Here is a 19,065-nt window from a genome sequence, read left to right as displayed (position 1 = left end):
AGCATATATAACGAACACAATTACAAACTAATGCGCCTTTTTGTAAATTAACCTAATCATCTACGTATTTTTCTTTTCTTCAAAAGAACTCCTTTAAAAATGTAACGGAATTATATTTCTTTTATTATATTTTTTGATAAAAACTTGTAAAAGATTTTTTCTTTTTTTTTTTCACGAACCAGCACGGAAATAGTGAAATGCCACACTCATGTGCCCTGACGTCTTGGGCAAATTAGTCATAAACGTAATCTGATTCTCCTCCCAGCGTAATTTCTAGGGTTTCTTCCACTCGTTCGCGCGCTCCCTCTCTCTTTCTCTCGCTAACCTCTCTATCCCGGAAAATGGATCTCGAGGTGGTGGGCCGCCATGCCTTGCTCTTCGACGACGACGCCATGGCGGCGTTCGTCAACTCCGCTGACGCACTTGTAGAGTGGAATTCTCTCTCTATAGATCGGTACGATGTGCGCCATCTCTTGCCTTCCCCTCCGCCACCGCGAAATCGCCGCCGCCACCAACATTCTCCGTCTCCCAATCCTGACGATTCTCTCGAATCCGAGATCGATCATGAGCGCTACCTCGATCTACCGTCAGCATCCGACGAGCAAGGTAATCATAGTTTCCCATTCTAATGATATTAATTTCAATTTGCTAGTTATTGCTTAAGTTGTGTACAAATACTGAATATGTTTACGTTAAATTTATTGGACCAATATTGTAAATAATTTGCCATAGCTTTAGCTTATAAGGAATTTGTTTATGTATTAAGGAGAATGCTTTAATTTAGTGGAAATCCTGTTTTGAACTTGCGGTGGATAATCTAGATATTACATCTCTCGTCTTGCTTGTGCGCGTCTTTTAGGTTTGAAGGTAGCTGTGGTGCCTTTTAACTCGGTTACTCGTTTATTATTTCCCATCATATTTTGCACATGGATGTGTATTATTCTGATTGCTAACCATTGCGGGTTGGAAGTTTAAATTACTAGAGAACTATGAGGCTATTTCAAGAGGGGGAAGTGGACGGACACGAGGAGGGCTTTAATTTCTCCAATCCATACTAGTATGGATGGTAGAAAGAAGTAAAAAAAGGATAGCTTAGAAGTGATGTGGATTTATAAGAGGAGGTCCATCTTTCAAAATAATCTCTTTCTTTTTTTGGGAGAAAAGAAATAGTGGGATGACTTCTCCCCAATTTTTTTCATCTCATTTCAATATCCTAATGATGAGTTACGTATTACCAGTTTGATTTTTCTCAAAATCTCCTATTTTTAGGGAAAAAGAAACAACAGGAAAGGATGATATCTTATAGTTCTTATTTTCCTCTCCCCATTTTCTCTTATTATTTAAACATCGAAACAATGAATAATGTACAAGCAGTTATATTTTGAGATTTTTGCAAAAATATCCTGCTTTCTCTTATTATTTAAACATCGAAACAATGAATAATGTACTACCAGTTATATTTTGAGATTTTCGCAAAAATATCCTGCTTTCTCTTATTATTTAAATATCCAAACAATGAATAATGTACTAGCAGTTATATTTTGAGATTTTCACAAAAATATCCTGCTTTTCTTGGAGAAAAGAAAGAAAGAAAAAGAAGAGCAGGATGATAACATAGAGTTCTCATTCTCTTCTCATTTAGAGATCCAAACAATGGAATAATTCATTTCTTTTACAAGTTTGTCTTTCCACTTCTCTCTTAATCAACATATTTATAGTGTGCAATTCATTTACTTCTATTGCTTCTACTTGTGTGAAGATTCAAGGCAAAATGGTTTAAGCTGATTCCATTTATCATTGTCTCGCAGATAGATTAATGTGCTGCTAAATCTAATGACTTAATTTGTATCTAGTTGCTGTGTTCAGCTATCATTGAATCCATTGATACATCTCATCCTGTTTGAGCACAATTTTAACATGGATTTTTCTGAAGGATGGTATTTAGCTGAACACGGGAATGTAGTGTTCTTTTTTTAGGGTTTGTGTGAATGTTCTACATTTTGGGTTGCTTTTCTAAGTTGCAGGATCAGATTTTGTTTACTAAAGTTTCATCTTTCAGGTGCCAAGTAAGAATTTCCTTTCCTCATTCTTGTGTTTTTACCTTCTCCTGATCTCATTGTTCATGTTCTTCTGCAGTTTTTCTATGCTGGCCCTCTCATCACAGGCAGGTGGTCTTATATTCGTTTGGTTCTAATTTTTTTTTTGGTCCTTTTCAGATTTAGGAAATGAAGCAGAAAGGAATGACATCAGTGGCTATCATATGGTTGCCTTTTCATATGGAGCCTCTAGTGAATCAACTGAACAGAAGAATACTGATGCTGAGTCTAGTTTTCAGCCACCCTTCACAGTGCCTGAACAGTTAACTCAAAACCTGGTAGGTAGATGGCCTTGTTGCTGTTTTCTTTTTACATATTTTATATGTCCTGATGTTGTTTGTTTGGTGCTTATCTAGTGAGACGGCTTGATAGATGTCTAAGGTGCATGTGTTTTTCTAAGGCTTACCATGTCTAAGTTTCAGATGCTCGGAGCAGGGATTGGAGTTCCTCAAGGTTGCCATACACAGGCACCTTGTCTTCTTTTGATGTCTTGACAAGGGGCCGCGCAGGTGGGATTAGGATGATAGAAGTTCATTACTTTATCGGGCATCCTCTGCAGATTAGAGGATAGATATCTTTGTAGAGTTCTGTTTCTTTATCTTAATGGTTATCTAAATATGTGTATGAAAGTCAGTGATACTTCTTGGGCCTATTTAGTAAGATGTCCTTTTCCTGGCGTTATGCTTTCTTAAATTTCCCATTGTTGAAAGATTTTCTCTCCTTGTTTTTTCAGCCTCCTACAGAGAAGGTGCACCAGATTATTGCTAGGACTGCCATGTTTGTTAGCAAACATGGTGGGCAGTCAGAAATTGTTTTGAGAGTTAAACAGGGGGACAACCCAACATTTGGCTTCTTGATGCCTGATCATAATCTTCATCCTTACTTCAGATTTCTTGTTGATCACCAAGAACTTCTGAAGTCTGACATTGATGGCAAATCTATAGAAGATGAGAACAAGATAGATAGTGGGGATCAGATGGGTGGTGGGGGTGGTGCATTGTCATTGCTTGGTTCTGTATATGGATCTGGAGAGGATGAAGAAGGAGCAAATGAGGATGGCCCAGCATTTACCAAAAATGACACTGAGGATTCTGTTGATGCTGCTGATAATGTAACCATTTCTTATGGATCAGAACAAAACTCTTCTTCTTTAGATGTTGCTGGGAAAGATGATTTGGTTTCTAAGCCTCAATTTTCTTCTTTGAAAGAAAGGTCTCAAGTCATAAAAAGAAATCGTGCCATCAGTTCAGTCAAGGCGGGAACCACAATTGGGTCAAAGAGATTTAGTGATTCCATGGCCTCAGTTTCCTCTACTGTGGATAAGTTGCAACCTTCCATCTCCCCTAGCCTGTCCAAGGTTGAACAGTCTATTTTGGAGCCTCCATCTGATTTGAAGAGAGTGGTCGAAAAGATAGTTGAGTTCATACTGAGAAACGGGAAAGAATTTGAAGCTGTTCTGGTTCAGCAGGACACTAAACATGGGAGATTTCCTTTCCTTCTGCCATCCAACCAATATCATCCTTATTATTTAAAAGCCCTCCAAAAGGCTCAGGAGGTACGTCTTCAATTTTTTTGCCTTCTTTTCTAGTTTTGGGAATTTGGGCAATTTGCATTAGATTCATGTTTATTAAGAGCATTATAATTGCATTTTTTTTTATTGCTCATTTGAACCATGTATATCATGCATCTATCACAAACTAAGTATTGTAATGACATCTTGAAGTATTATAGTTTTTATTTTCATCTTTTTTATCGCAATCCTATATGGTGGAAATTTCTGTTGCAATCTCACTTTTATTTAAATTATAGCAGACCCATTATGGATGGAGCTGATCCTATTTTGCTGTAATACAATGGTTAATGTGACATGGCTTAGCTTCCTAATCATACATTGTGGTTATGTGTTTCCAGTCAAGGTTATCTGGCAAGAGCTTCATTTCAGAGAAACATGATCCAGTAGGCCATGCGTTGGACAGGAGAACGGGAACAAAAGAAAGTGATACCCTGTCCTCAGCATCAGATATACCATATGAATCTGATAGGAAAGAAAAGTTTAAAATGGTAATTGGAAAGTCAAAGAAGGATGGACAGGACCCACCTTCGAAAGTCACCCAGCCACAAGTTGGAGTTAGTGTGGATGCTGTTGCTGCTATTCTTCAGGCTGCCACAAAAGGCATTAAGAATCCCAACTTAGAAATGATATCTAAGACACTAAATGGTATTGGTCAAGGTCCTAGCAGTGAAGCTGGAGACAGCGTCCTTGCACCTTGGCCTCAAAGTTCCAACCAGGACTTGGACAAGAACTGGGAGCATGGTGTTTCTGTCCCTCTAGCTAAAGCCATTACAAAGACAATGGCTGTTACAGCAGCAAGTGAAGCTGATTCCTCAGAAGCAAGGTTGACCAGAGAGCAGAAGTTGAAGGCTGAGAGACTGAAACGAGCAAAGATGTTTGCAGCCATGGTAAAAAGTGGTGCTGCACCACTAAAAAGTGAACCATTGCGTGGGGTATCTGTAGAGCCATCTGAATCTGGGTTATCTGGTTCTGATTCTCATGCTGTCCTTCCTACAGACCGAGAAAGGGAAAGTAGTTCTATTCCATTGGATATTGATACTAATAATAGGATTGAGAAATCTGCCGAGGAATATAATGAACGGCGATCAAAGCGGAGCTATCGATCTAGAACTAAAAGGGGTGAAGAGGAAGAAGAGGATGAGGAACTGAAAGATAAAAGGGATCACAACAAGCATTCAAGGAAAAAGAGGCATTCTCATCGCAGGGACAGGCATAAGCACAAAAAAAGACATTCCTCTTCCCAGGATGGAGAATCTCAACATCGACATAAGAGCAGTAGCTCCTTGGATGAACATCAGCACAAGCAAGATAGCTCTTCTGAAGATGAGTATAGGCGTGGTAGACATAAGAAGCATGATAGCTCCTCAGATGACGAGCATAGACGCTCTAGAAGGAAGCACAGGCATGATAGCTCCCCCGATGATGAGTATAGACACTCTCGAAGTAGGCGCAAGCTCGATAGCTTCTCCTCTGAGGAGTACACACATTCTCGACATGGTCACAGGCATGATTCTGATGATGAGCATCAGAACGCCCGACATCAGCATAAGCATGATATCTCCTCCAATGAGGAGAGTCGGCATCAAGCCAAGTCTGTAAAACATAGAAAGATCCCTCGTTCAGAAAGAGAGAGAGACTTGGAGGAAGGAGAGATCCTTACAAAATCAGATCAGTCAAAAGTTAGTGAGGGTGGGGATGGTGCTAGTAGGGAAGCTTCTGTGGATATATCAAAAACATACCAAGAGGTAAGGGGCTCATCTAAGCAGTCCGATTCCACCGAAGTTTCTAATGACCTTAGAGCCAAAATTCGAGCCATGTTAATGGCAACCTTATAACTAGCCATAACATACATCTTAAGTTTATTGCTTTGCAGCGATTGTATCTTATTAATTCTCCAGGTCACAATTCTTGTAGAAATCTGTTACAAGTTTCAGATTGACGAAGGGTATTTAACGACATTATGTTGAAAATTTCCTCTCTAACGCTTTTCTTTGACAGTAACTGGTCTATCAGTTTCCGTTGTTAGTTTTCATATTTGGAGCATAGCAAAGATGGTTATCCTTTAAAAGGAAGGGTAAATTAACATGATGCTTGACGTCCCAAGCAACAGCAACGAGCTAAGGCTTGACGTCCTAAGCAGCAACATCGATTCCAGGAGTAAAATAGATGGTTTATACTCATATTATTTGTATATGCATAATTAGCTAGACAAATGTTATGTCTCTCAATCTTTTTTTACCAGTTTTTAAAGGTCTCTTGTTTTTATCGATTGTTTTCTTTTTTAGTAGTTATGTAATGCATAGATTTGTAGATAAAAATATATATATAGTTGGACAATTAATAAATTTTTGATGCAGTGATAATCGATTTTCATTATCATATTTACTCTAAAAATTTAAGTAATATATACTTGACTGTTTACTCGTTGATTGTGTTTTTTCTCTCTATTTTAAGCGGCTATTCTTATCTCTAATATTCTATATCTGCTATATATATATATATAACAAAAAGAATGGAGAGAATTTGTAAATGTTGTGCATCACCGAAGCACGTACGTGTTCCCCTATTCAAAATAGAGCAAGTCTCGAGCATATTATTTTACATTATCTCCAATTAAGTTATATGATTTTCAATAAATAGTTTATAGTAAATACATTAATTACTTTTCCTAAATCATTTTTTATACATTTTTAGATCTGTATTAAGATTTATATATAAATTTATTAATAAATTTTATTTTTAAATTAAAATTAAATAATAAAAAATAAATTATTTTATTAAAAATATTTTTTAAATATAAATTTTTTTATAAATAAATAAAGTCTTAATTAAAAAATATCTTCAAATTATGAATTACAAACGATTATTAAAAAAAAAAAAAAAAAAATCATGAGTTGCCCCTTCATCAGTCTTGTTCCTAGCATTGATGTTGCTTCAAATTCTGACCCGACTTTAGCAAGTCTACCTAACATTTTAGGTGGTATTATTTTTTCAAAAAGTTTACATTATTAATTGATTTTTTAATTTTAAATAATATATTAAATATATCTAAAATTTTTATAAAATGTATTAACTAATTACTATATTAATTTTAATTATTAAACATATTTAAAAAAATTATTATTTAATTTTTTAATTATATATAAATATTTATTAATTATTCTTTTCATATTAAAATATTTTAGACTTTATTTATAATATTTAATGGTTAAATTTAATAAAAATATTAATTAATATATTTTTAAAATTTTAAAAATATTTTAATATATTTTTTAAAATAAATAAAATTATTAATAAATTTTTTCTATATAACATAATCAAATAATAATTTTCTCTTATTTTTTTTAGGTGCTTCAAATTTTATATACCTCTAATTTAACAATTTTCATATAAGCCGCTATCATTAAGCTTTTGCAAATTTTCACATGTTGCACGCCAATTTTATAAATAAAGATTTTTTTATTAAGTTAAACACATCTTTCATAAAAGTGAAAAATATTTTATTAATCGAAATTAAATATATAAGTAAAATAAAATAAAAGTTAATTAATATATTATATTATAATATTGTATCATCACCGAATGAATTTGCATATAGAACAACAAAAAAAATTTAATAATAACTGGATTTCCCACATTTGGTGGTTAATCACAACATTGATAATCAATTAGGGTTAGATAACACCGTAAATTCACAATTAATTAGACACAGATGATTTTTTTCATAACATTAGTGAAAATATATATAAAGAAATTAATTTTTTCTTAGTCTTACTAAAATATGTTTAATAGGTTTTAAATAAGAATTTGATATGTTTAATAGGTTTTAAATAAGATTTTATAATATTTTAGAGTTCAAAAATCATAATTTAAAAAGATAGACCCTCATTATTTGAATAGAAGTAGATGTTAATTCATGATTCAGAGTGTAAGCTATCCCGACTTATGAGGAGTTAGGGCATGAGATAGCTCCGCACCAACGTTTGTAGACATCTCTCCTTACCTCCTTTTACCGCATTCAAGGTGCTTTTCACGCGACCGACTAAGGAGCCTCCTCCATTCGAGGACTCGTGGGGCTGAAAATCTTTAATCAACCTCTTTCTCTTCGTTTGAGGCATTGGAGGGTCAAGTCTTTGAGAGGCAACCTGAGATTTCTTTCTCATCAAGTCACCTGAAGTCTTATCCTCTCCTTCTGAGGAATGGTCAGACAGAAAAACATAGATAATAGGGGTGTCAAGGGGGTCACGAGAGTTACCCACTTTGCAAGGCGCTTGCGGAACCCCTCCTTGGTGACTGCTTTCCCAGCACCTACTTCCTCTGCAATCTCCACAATATTCTCCTTAGTAGCAATAGTTCCATGATGGCCAAAGGTCACACGTCCTCCTCTTGTTGAGGATCAAGACCAAAGGCATCATGAACAACCTCAACAGCATGCTTGATGAAGTCTCTGGACAAAGTGAAATTTCAGGACATTGAGATCTCACCTATTGGAATATCAAAAGCTACAAACTACAAAAACGGAATTTTTAATCAAGCGTGAGAGAAAACAAAAAAAAGCTGCAAGAAATCAGTTAAGATATATCGGTAGCATAGCAATCGCCCTCAACAGAGATTTGCAGATATTTGAAAACGTCGTACTTATATGAGAAAGAGGTCATACAAGAAAAATACAGTTACTCCCAATCAAACAAATAAGGGAAAATATTACGCCCAGTATCAACATCCTCCCAAGATAGGTCGAAGCCCCAATTCTGCTCTCCCTTTATAGAATGATAATATTTTGTCGTTGTATTTCACAATAGAGATTACAACCTATTTATACACAGTATCTAAATAAGAAGGAAAATCAAAGTCTATGATTATACAATCCTAAGATTAAGCAACTGATCCATCTATCAATATTTACTTTCTATATTAACATATTTACTTCCTATAACCTATAACACTCCTCCTCAAGTTGGAGCATAAATATTAATCATGCCCAACTTGTTACATATATAATCAATTTCAGCCATAAAAACAAGCAACCCAAAACAATCAAAATAAACAAATGATCAGAAGAACAGAACCCGTGAACAGTAGCTCGTAAACAGTAACCGATGAACAGTAGGCGTGAACAGTTCCTATGAACAATACCCGATGAATAGAGCCCTAAGTCTCCAAATATTACCCTTTATAGGTAACCCAAATGAACAGAGCCCTAAGTCTTCAAATGCTACCCTTTATGAGTAACCCGATGAACAGATCTCTAAGTCTCCAAATGTTACCCTTCATGGGTAACCCAAATGAATAGAGTCCTAAGTCTCTAAATGTTACCCTTTATAGGTAACCCAAATGAATAGAGTCCTAAGTTTCCAAATGTTACCCTTTATGGATAACCCAAATGAACAGAGTTCTAAGTCTTTAAATGTTACCCTTTATGGGTAACCCGATGAACAGAGCCCTAAGTATCCAAATGTTACCCTTTATGTGTAACCCAAATGAATAGAGCCCTAAGTCTCCAAATATTACCCTCCTTTATAGGTAACCCAAATGAATAAAACCCTAAGTCTCTACAAAATTCAAATATCTATGGGTGAGACTCTGATAACATGTAGAAATATAATATTTTTTGTTGTTCACAATAGAGATTACAACCTATTTATACACGGTATCTAAATAAGAAGGAAAATCAAAGTCTATGATTATAAAATCCTAAGATTAAGCAATTGATCCATCTATCAATATTTACTTTTTATATTAACATATTTACTTCCTATAACCTATAACACTCCTCAAACGTATAACCAAAGCTGTCAACCAGGTGACAAATGGAATCTTTATGGCCTGTGAAAATAGATAAACCCATGCGACCACTAAAATTACAAAACCTATTATTTGATTTAAGGATCTTGAAGAGAGACTTAAAGATATTCACAGATGGTTTGAATCCCCATCCCCAGCATACCGCTTCGAAGATGCGCATAAATAAAATAGAGTTGGAGGTCAACATCCAAGGAGACACTCCGTAGAACTGAAGTACCTCAACAAAAAAACAAGAAAAGGGAAAATATAAGCCATAGTCAAATTACTTCAAAAAGAAAACTAGCTTTTTGCCATATTGGGCGTCGACTAGCCCAGGAGGAGGAGGAGGAGAAGCGAACAAAGCAATTCTCTCGAAGGAATGTGGAGCCTTGATATGATAAGACTCCGTAAGAAGCAATTCTTCAACAATGGCTCTTTGAAAGTTATTCGGGGTAACATTAGACTGCAACCCTCTATAGGGGGGAAATCCTAAGGGAGCCATGGAAAAAAGGAGATGTACCTGAAGCAAGAAGTTTCTCAAAGGAAGAGGTGAGGAAGGAGGGAGTTTGAAGCAGGAAGGAAAAGAATTCAAAGACGCCAAAGTGGTTTAAAGCGCCCATATAAGGCGTAAATTTAAATTCAAAATTCCTGAAAAAATATCTCAACCAATAATTCTTCAAAAACTCTCCACGAATTATTGCCTTCATTTAATAGTACCTTTTTGAAAATCAATAACGACTAAGACATTTTTTTTGAAAGAAAGCACATCAAGAACTATCCACAATGGCTCAAAGAAAGTAAATTCATTCTTTCAACCGTCATAAATAACTCTCGAATAAGTGAAGGGGCATCTGATAATGTGTAAAAAGTAGGCCTGCCAAGATCGTGACACGTGTACATGTGATTTGAGAGAGACAAAGCAAACCTCTCTACCTAATCTAACTGGGCTATAGAAAGCCCGACCTATAGAGTATAAAGGTTAGACCTTTAGCTCCCCTGAGTTCCTCAACACCCAGAACGAGCACACCAATCCCTCCAATGCTCGCGCCACCCATAGGAACTTAATACAGAGGTTACCAACATCTATAAACACCATGCAAACTAAGTATGACTTAATGAAAACTAGGATGAGACACTGATTTTCTGCACAATGGACGACCTCTCTAGCCTCCTTTGAAGTATTAAATGAGCATGCAGAAAGCTTGACTAGCGTGATGTGCACGGTAGATAGGGTATGAACAAAACAGCTCTGCATTGATTAGTCAACTATCAGCTGCCTGGCCAGCCACAACACGCCACCATCCAATTTGATGGGATATAAGACAAGGAATCGGGGTATAAGTATCTTGCCTCGAGGATGGACACTCCCTGAAATAAAGCTCTTCGAAAGTGAGACTCTCACTCTTTCAGGAACCAAGATCTAAAGAAGCTAATTTTTCTCTGCTATACTCACAAAAGAACCCTCATGATAGATGACCCTCCGAAGATTCTTTACTAATGCTTTATTATTTATTTATTTTTATTTTCTCTCTATATTAATGAATTTCAGATAACTCTTGATCTAATTTGAGAGTCGGAGAGTCTCTATTAAAAATATTTCCGGTAGACCCTTAATCGTCTGTTTCTATCTTATAAATTTCCTACCTCAATATTAAATATGAAGGGACCTAACCTAATTAATTTTGGATCAATGATTAATCCATTAAATTAAGCCGCTGTCAAAGTGTCTGAACGCCCATACAATTACTATTTAAATTATATTATACATGTATTCGATTACATGGACAATAATCTATTTCTAAATAAAGCTTTTTCTCATTAATATTTCTTGTAATAATCTTAATCTAATTAGAAAATTAACACAGTTTAGAAATAACACAATTGCAATCATACTTTCTAATATATACAAAAATATTTCTCCTGATTAGGCTCCATTTGCTTGATGAAAAATAATTTTTTAAAAAATATTTTTCATATTTTTTGGTATTTAAAATATTTTAAAATTTTAATAAAAAATATTTTTCTGATCAAAGAAAAAAATAAATTATTTTAAAGAAAATGACTTCATTTTTATAAAAAATAAAATTATTTTTATATTTTTAAATTATTATTAAAATCTTTGTATATAAATTTATTAATAAATTTTATTTTTAAATTAAATTAAATAATAAAAAATAAATTATTTTATTAAAAAATATTTTTTATAAAAAATGTTTTTTACAGAAAATACTTTTTAAATATAAGTTAAAACTAACATAGCCTTAATTAAAAAATATCTTAAAATTATGAATTACAAACAATTATAAAAAAAATAATGATCCTCACCTACCCTCCTTCATAACTCTTATCCCTAGCGTTAATGTTGCTCCTTTGGCAAGTCTACCTAACTTTTCAGGTGTATTATTTTTTCAAAAAGTTTATATCATTAATTGATTTTTTTAATTTTTAAAAGTATATTAAAATTTATTTAAAAATTTTAAAAATTTATTAATTTAAATATCGACTTATAATTTTAAAAAATTATTATTTAATTTTTAAATTTTATATAAATGTATATTAATTACTTTTCCATATTAAACTGTTTTATTAAAACTGTTTTATTTATAATATTTAATAATTAAAATTTATTAGAATAATAATTAATATATTTTTATAATTTTAAAAATATTTTAATATATTTTTTAAAAACAATTAATAAAATTTTCTATATTACATAGAATAAATAATAATTTCCTCTTAATTTTTTAGGTGCTTTAAATTTTATATACCTCTAATTTAACAATTTTCATATAAGCCGCTATCATTAAGCTTTTGCAAATTTTCATAAATTGCACGCCAATTTTATAAATAAATATTTTTTTATTGAGTTAAAAACATCTTTCATAAAATTGAAAAATATTTTATTAATTGAAATTAAATATATAAGTAAAATAAAATAAAAATTAATTAATATATTATAATATTGTATCATCACCGAATGAATTTGCACATAGTTGAAAAATAACAACAACAAAAATTAATAATAATTGGATTTCCCTCATTTGGTGGTGTAAAATCACAACATTGATAATTAATTAGGGTTAGATAACACCGTAAATTCACGATTAATTTGACATAGATAATTCTTTTTAAATATATTTTGAAATTCAGATAATAGGGTTTTATAAGACGTGTAAGTTTGGTCAGAAAATATCATCTTTTTTTTTTAATTTTTTTTTATCTGCTAGTGACATACAACTGCCTTTCTGCTACAGTGTTACCTATCTATGTCATTCAGACCGTACGTATGGACAAGTCAGAGCATGTTTCTACACGCATGTGTTGGTAGAGCTGCGAAGTGACTGGATCGACTGTTCTGCGCTATGATATATCACAGGGCTAGATTATCTCATGGGACTTGCGCTCGTGATTGATCCAGACTGCTTCATGTCGCTAGCCTAGAGCTTGTGGTCTCGGATTTGTTTGCTTGAGAATGACCTGATGAACTTTGGGTTTATATTCTTTTTTGGGGTCCGGTCTCACCACCAGGTATAAAAGGTTCGGCGGTCATGATATACAAATATAAAAAAATTAACTTGATTATTCAAAATTTTAAATTAGAATATAAATATAAAAAATAAAAAAATTAATTTTTTTTTCAATCAATCAAATTAGAATTTTTTTTACCACTTAAAAATTTTCTATCTTCTCTATCTCTTTCTCTTTTGCAACCAATTATGTTATCACTGTGTTTTTAGGGACATATTTTCTAAGTATAAAGCCAACAATTTCATTTTCATGTCACTGAATATGAATATTGTGATTGAATTTGGACTACTTAATTTCTTGTCTAAGGCGTTGAATGCTTTATGTCATGCATTGATTGTCTATATTAATTTAATTTTTCATAATCTAATGTGAAATCAAGAAAAAAAAAATTAAAATTGAGAAATAAACGTTTTTATAAATTATACTAATAAAACAAGTTTGCAAATTAAATTTAGGTAGGACAAATTGAAAATAAAAAACATAATTCAGATGAAATATAATAAATTTTATTATTTTGTACGACATAACTTAAAATATACAATTTAATTAAATTTTATATAATTTACTTTTTATTTTTTAAACTATTTTTAAGAGTAAAATAAAAAAAATTTACACTAAATAAATTATATTTAATAAATTCATAACAATTAATAAAAATATAAATCTATTAAAAATATATTAACAAATTTAAAATAAAAATTTTCATAATTAGAAGGTTTACATAATAAAATAAATAGTGTTACTGATAATAGAAAATAAGTTCAGATATTATAAGATTTAAAAAATAAAAAATATATAATAATAGTAGATAAATAGAAAATTAATTTTATAAATTTTATCTAGAGATAAATTATTGAGAGAAAATTATTTAAAAAGGATATTTTTGTCTAAAAAATATTATTATGTAAACTTTATAGAATTTATTTCAAATTTTATTAAATTTGATAGGAGTTGATTTTAGTTATAACTAATTTTATGAAATTGAATTTCTATAATTAAATTTTAATTTTTATTGGAATTAAACATATAAAATATAAAATTCAATTGAATTTCATAAAAATTTAAGAATCAAAATTGAACTAGACACTATAATGTTTAATAAAAAAGTACAAAAATTTACAAATATTTTAAATCATATGTCATTTTTAATTTTTTCACTATTTTTATTATTTTTTTCTATGTATACTTACAATTATAATAAAAAATATTTCTAATTTTTTTCTTTTTATATATTTATATTATTTAAATATAAAAGAGTAAATTTTTGAATGATCTACTTGAATTATATACTTAGATTAAAAAATAGATTAAGATATATATTAAATTAGATAAGATTTTTTTTAAAGTATAAAGCATAACTTAAAATTTTTTGCTATATAATACATTCCGATCAATATCAAGTTTTAATATTATTTATTTTTATAGTATTTTAAACAATGTCCACACTTATAATATTTAGTTTTGAATTCAGTTCTAAAATATGTTCTATTGTAATAATGTTTCCATTTCATAAATTTATTGTGACTATTATTTTTTATTATTAACTTTATTAGTTTTTTTAAGTGGAAATTAAGAATTGAGAGAGTAGAATCTGAAATCTCTGATCTATTAAAATACACTTATCACCACACTAAATCTGTGAGTGCATTTAACTTTATTAGTTTAAAGTCAATTTATTATATATACAATATATTTAATTGTTATAAAAAATTAAAATAATTAAGAACATTGATATAATATAACAAATTTTTAAAATAAATCGTGAGCTGTCATTATAACTCTAATAAAAAAAATAAAAAATTAATATGCGGTTACAGAAATCTTGTAAATAAAAAGAAAGATCAGAACATGTAATATTTGATATTTCGCTAAAACTCGCCCTTTCTTAAATCAATCAAACTTTTTATAAAATAAAGTTATCATTAAAAAATATAATTTAATAGATCTCCATTATACCTAATCAGTATTAGTTGGATTGTTAGGAGATTTGATAATTAATTTTAATTTATAAAAAATTTAAAATACGCATTCTTACACATTTATTCTAATATTTAAAGTTCAAAACAATTTATTATCCTCATTATTTCTAATAAATTACTGATTTAAACATCAGAATGATTAAAATTTAAAAAGTGTGCTTCCTAATTTTTAAATTAAATCAAGAAAATATTAAAAATTTTAATTTTTAAGTTAAATTGGAATTATTATGAGTAAATTTGAATAAAATGTTGAAAATAAGAAACTTAAACATTTTTTAATAAAAGCCTGTCTAATAATTCACAGCCAAAACCTTGACGAGAAGCCATGGGCCTGACCATTAAGATTTCACTTTCAGAGTTTTCCTTTTTTTTTTTTTCTTTTTTTTTTTCCTGGATTCTTTTCTTCTTTATCAAGGCTTGCATTATCCAATTTCAAACTAGTATTTAATTTCCCATAATTGGAAAAAGAAAAAAAAAAAGGAAAAAAATTAGCAATATAAGAATGATTATATAGTCGATTTGATTTAAAATTGAACTCAATAAATTAAAAATTAAAATTTTAGTATTTATAAAAATCAAATCGAATTATTTTTATTTAAAAATTGAATCAAACTGAATCAGTTTGATTCGGTTTAATTTAATTCAGTTTATCAATTTTGATTTTAAATAATTTTTTTTATTTTTCACTCTTTATTTTTAATATTTTAATTTTAATATGATCTAATTTTTTTATATTATTAAAAATAATATATTATTATCACTATTTGATTCAATTTATTTTTTTTAATCAAAATTAAATTCAACTAAAATAATTAAAAATTTTAAAATTAAAAATTAAATTAAATTAAAATAAATAAAAAATCAAAAAAAATTTTAAATTAATTTAATTTAACCGATTTTTAGAGTTTGAATAGAATATTGCTTCACCCAAGCAATTTGTACAGAGATTGCTAGTTTTCAAAGTCCACCACCTTTCTTCCTTTAAGATTCAACGTACCCACATTTCTACGTATTAATCAATTGTACCAACTTTTCTACATTTTGACTTGTCACAGAGATGGCTACAATTTGTCAACACTATCTCATCAATGTTTGTTTGCAAAGTGTTGATAAGAGTTGGTGGGTCATACATTTGAATTTCTATCTATGATGTTTTTTAATGAAATTTCAGTAATAATTTTAAAAGTACTAAAATATTAATATTTAATAATTAAATTTACTTTCAATTAATCACTATCTGAATAATTATTTAATATTCAAATAATTAATAACTATTATAATAATACGTATTGCTGAAAAAATTTTTTTTTTTTTTAAATTTATATTTTTTATTAAGTTCAATTACTTGTTGGTTTAGTATACTTGTATATGAAATCAATAATTTTATAGAAATTGAATTAATGTCAATGATTTGTTGGTCTATTATAGTTGTTTTTGAAACCAACAAATTTATAAAAATTAAATTAAATTTATGTTTGTAATAAAAAATTTGGTTTTTATATTTTAATATATACATAGAATTCATATATAATTTAATAATAATTTATTTAATTTTTTAAATGAATTATTTCGGAAGGTAATATATTAATTAAAATTAAGAACCTTGAAGAGTAGTCCAACTTGATTAATTATTGGTGTATGAAGATTAACAGCACAACAAACCCACGTCTGGTGACCTAGTCTAAGTCATAATAGGTTATAAGTAGAGTTAGCAATATTCTGTTTGAATGGAAAGAATTAATCAAATCAAATTAGTTTAAAATTTTAATTTGATTTTTATTTTTTAATTTATTTTAATTTTTAATTTTTTTATTAATTTAATTTATTTTTAATTTTAATTAAAAAAGATTTATAAAACTGAACAGAACTAGTTAATAAGCAATAATATATTATTTTTAATAATATAAACATATTAAACTATAATTAAAATTAAATATTTTAATTAAATTTTAAAATATTCAAAATAAATAGTAAAAAATAAAAAAATTTTATTAAAAAATTTAATCATATTAAATTAAATCATACCAATTTAATTTTAATTTAATTTTTATCAATATTAAAATTTTAATTTTTAATTTATTCAGTCAAATTTTAAATTGAATTAACGATTAATTAAGTAAAATCTCACTGATTATTATGGATAGTTAGTTGAATTAATATCATGCGAATATAATAATCAGTATGATTAAGGTTATGAAATTTATTTTTTTAATTTAAAATTGAAGACAACTATATAAAATTAAATTATAAAATATATTTAGCTATGAAATCATAAAATTTGAAAAAATATCAAACAATTAAAAAAATTATATTATTATACAAAGTTATATATATACAACCTCTTTAGATATTGTTAGTATTAACATTTAAATTATTTTAGTACCAAATATAAAACTTTATTGACCAAATTATTGTAATATGATAATAAATAAACTATTAAAAGTTAACTTTGTGATATAATAAAAAAATGATAAAATCTTTTTAAGAATAAATATAAATTAAAATTATAAAATATTTAGTAAAATAAACAATAATGATTGAATAATTAGTCCAACAATATTGTTTATGCCTAGGTGAGCAGTATTCGATTCAAATCGAAAAAATCGATCGAACCGAACTGATTTAAAAATTTAGTTCGGTTTTTTATACATTTCGGTTCGGTTCGGTTCGGTTTTTAATTTTAGAAATTTTGGTTATTTCGGTTCGGTTCGGTTTTGATCAGAAAAAAACTGAAAAAACCGAACCGAACCGATTAGTGATAATAATATGTTTTTTCAATAATATAGAGAAATTAAATCATATTAAGATTAAAATATTTTAATTAAATTTTAAAACATTAAAAATAAAGTGTAAAAAATAAAAAAATTATTAAAAATTGAAACCGATTAAACCGAATCGAATCGAACCGAATCAGACCGGTTCGATTCGGTTTCTGACCAAAATCGGTTCGGTTCGGTTTTCATAAACACTAAAAATTTGATTTTTGGTTTATTTGGTTTGATTCGATTTTGAACCAAACCGACCGAATGCTCACCCCTACTTATGCCGTCTAAAACCATATCCAAAGTTTAATTATATATGTGAACATCCAATAGTTAATATAGGAATAATAATCAAGAAAATGCGAGCGATATAATATTTAGAGTGAATATATAAAATTATATGAAATTTTTGAAAGAAATAAATAAATAAAATTAAAGTAAATTAAATAATATAATATTAAAAAAAATATATAAATATAATATTTTTTTATAATTTTTTCATAATAATATCATAATTGATTTAAAATTTGGATTAAAATAGTAAATACGAGCAATATAATATTTTTCATGGATAATAGTAATGTATAACAGTTACATGTGAATTAATTTTTTTTTTCTAGAGAAATATGAAATGGGAAAAAACAAAAAATTTAAAGTGTCAAAAATCGTTGCCCCACACTTGATTGTCTTCTTCATGGACTAGAGAATCCCTAAGTTTGAAAAATGAAGTTCCAGGTGAAGGCGAGAGAAGAGTGGGTAATTTTTGTTAATGTTAATTAAGGAGACATTATATACATATTAATTAAGAAAATGATGTCTATGTCGGCATCATATACTGTTGAAAAATTATTTCATGCTTATAGAATAATATTTTATAAGCCGACATGGTACTCTGGATTAATTGTAGTATAATAAATGATTGATTATATAATTAAAAGTAAGAGAAATACCAATAATAATTAATCATCAATTAAAAATAAAAAATAATAATTAATATAATAAATATATTTTTTTATTAGCTACCTTAATAAAGTGATATGCCATGCTTATACAATTATTTTTCAATATTGGAAGCACACGTCTCTTGTATATTTGACTTTAATATTATATCCTTAAATTTAATTAATAACACCTAGCTAGTATACATTATTTTTAAAATTAAAATATAAGAAAATTTATTATTTAATTATTGTAATTTATTAAAAAAATATTAACGGTTTGAAAAAATATGAATTAATTATTTAAATTTTAATTTTATTTAAAATATTATTATAGGATAATATATTTTTGAATTACGAGCCATATCATATCTTGCCATTTTTTTAAATAATTGAATAATATCA

At 28.7% G+C, this 19,065-nt stretch overlaps 1 protein-coding gene across 5 annotated transcripts; it reads left to right on the top strand.

The window, feature by feature from the left end:
* The first annotated feature begins 216 nt into the window (after positions 1 to 216).
* LOC110611893 (splicing factor, suppressor of white-apricot homolog) lies at positions 217 to 5,670 on the top strand. 5 transcript variants are annotated; one of them, XM_043954941.1, is made up of 5 exons: positions 300 to 478; positions 526 to 606; positions 2,217 to 2,374; positions 2,830 to 3,651; positions 4,008 to 5,670. In XM_043954941.1, exons 1-5 carry the CDS (start codon positions 460 to 462, stop codon positions 5,502 to 5,504), a joined length of 2,577 nt encoding a protein of 858 aa, XP_043810876.1. In that variant the 5' UTR covers positions 300 to 459; the 3' UTR covers positions 5,505 to 5,670. The 5 variants fall into 5 exon arrangements, with proteins under 5 accessions (XP_021608137.2, XP_021608142.1, XP_021608140.1 ...); XM_021752445.2 differs by having other exon boundaries at positions 217 to 606; XM_021752450.2 differs by adding an exon at positions 2,519 to 2,605 and having other exon boundaries at positions 249 to 2,374.
* Positions 5,671 to 19,065: the final 13,395 nt, after the last annotated feature.

The sequence above is a fragment of the Manihot esculenta genome, chromosome 3 (assembly GCF_001659605.2).
Source record: "Manihot esculenta cultivar AM560-2 chromosome 3, M.esculenta_v8, whole genome shotgun sequence".
In the NCBI taxonomy this organism is placed as follows: domain Eukaryota; kingdom Viridiplantae; phylum Streptophyta; class Magnoliopsida; order Malpighiales; family Euphorbiaceae; genus Manihot; species Manihot esculenta.
The sequence above is the reverse complement of the archived record's forward strand: the minus strand, read 5'-3'. Positions and strand labels throughout refer to the sequence as shown.

Bases quoted from the DNA above. Each gene is read 5' to 3' on its own strand.
- LOC110611893 (XM_021752445.2), top strand. From the start codon at position 342: ATGGATCTCGAGGTGGTGGGCCGCCATGCCTTGCTCTTCGACGACGAC. The intron at 2,375-2,829 runs GTAGGTAGATGG...TTGTTTTTTCAG, and splicing joins AACAGTTAACTCAAAACCTG to CCTCCTACAGAGAAGGTGCA. The intron at 3,652-4,007 runs GTACGTCTTCAA...ATGTGTTTCCAG, and splicing joins CCCTCCAAAAGGCTCAGGAG to TCAAGGTTATCTGGCAAGAG.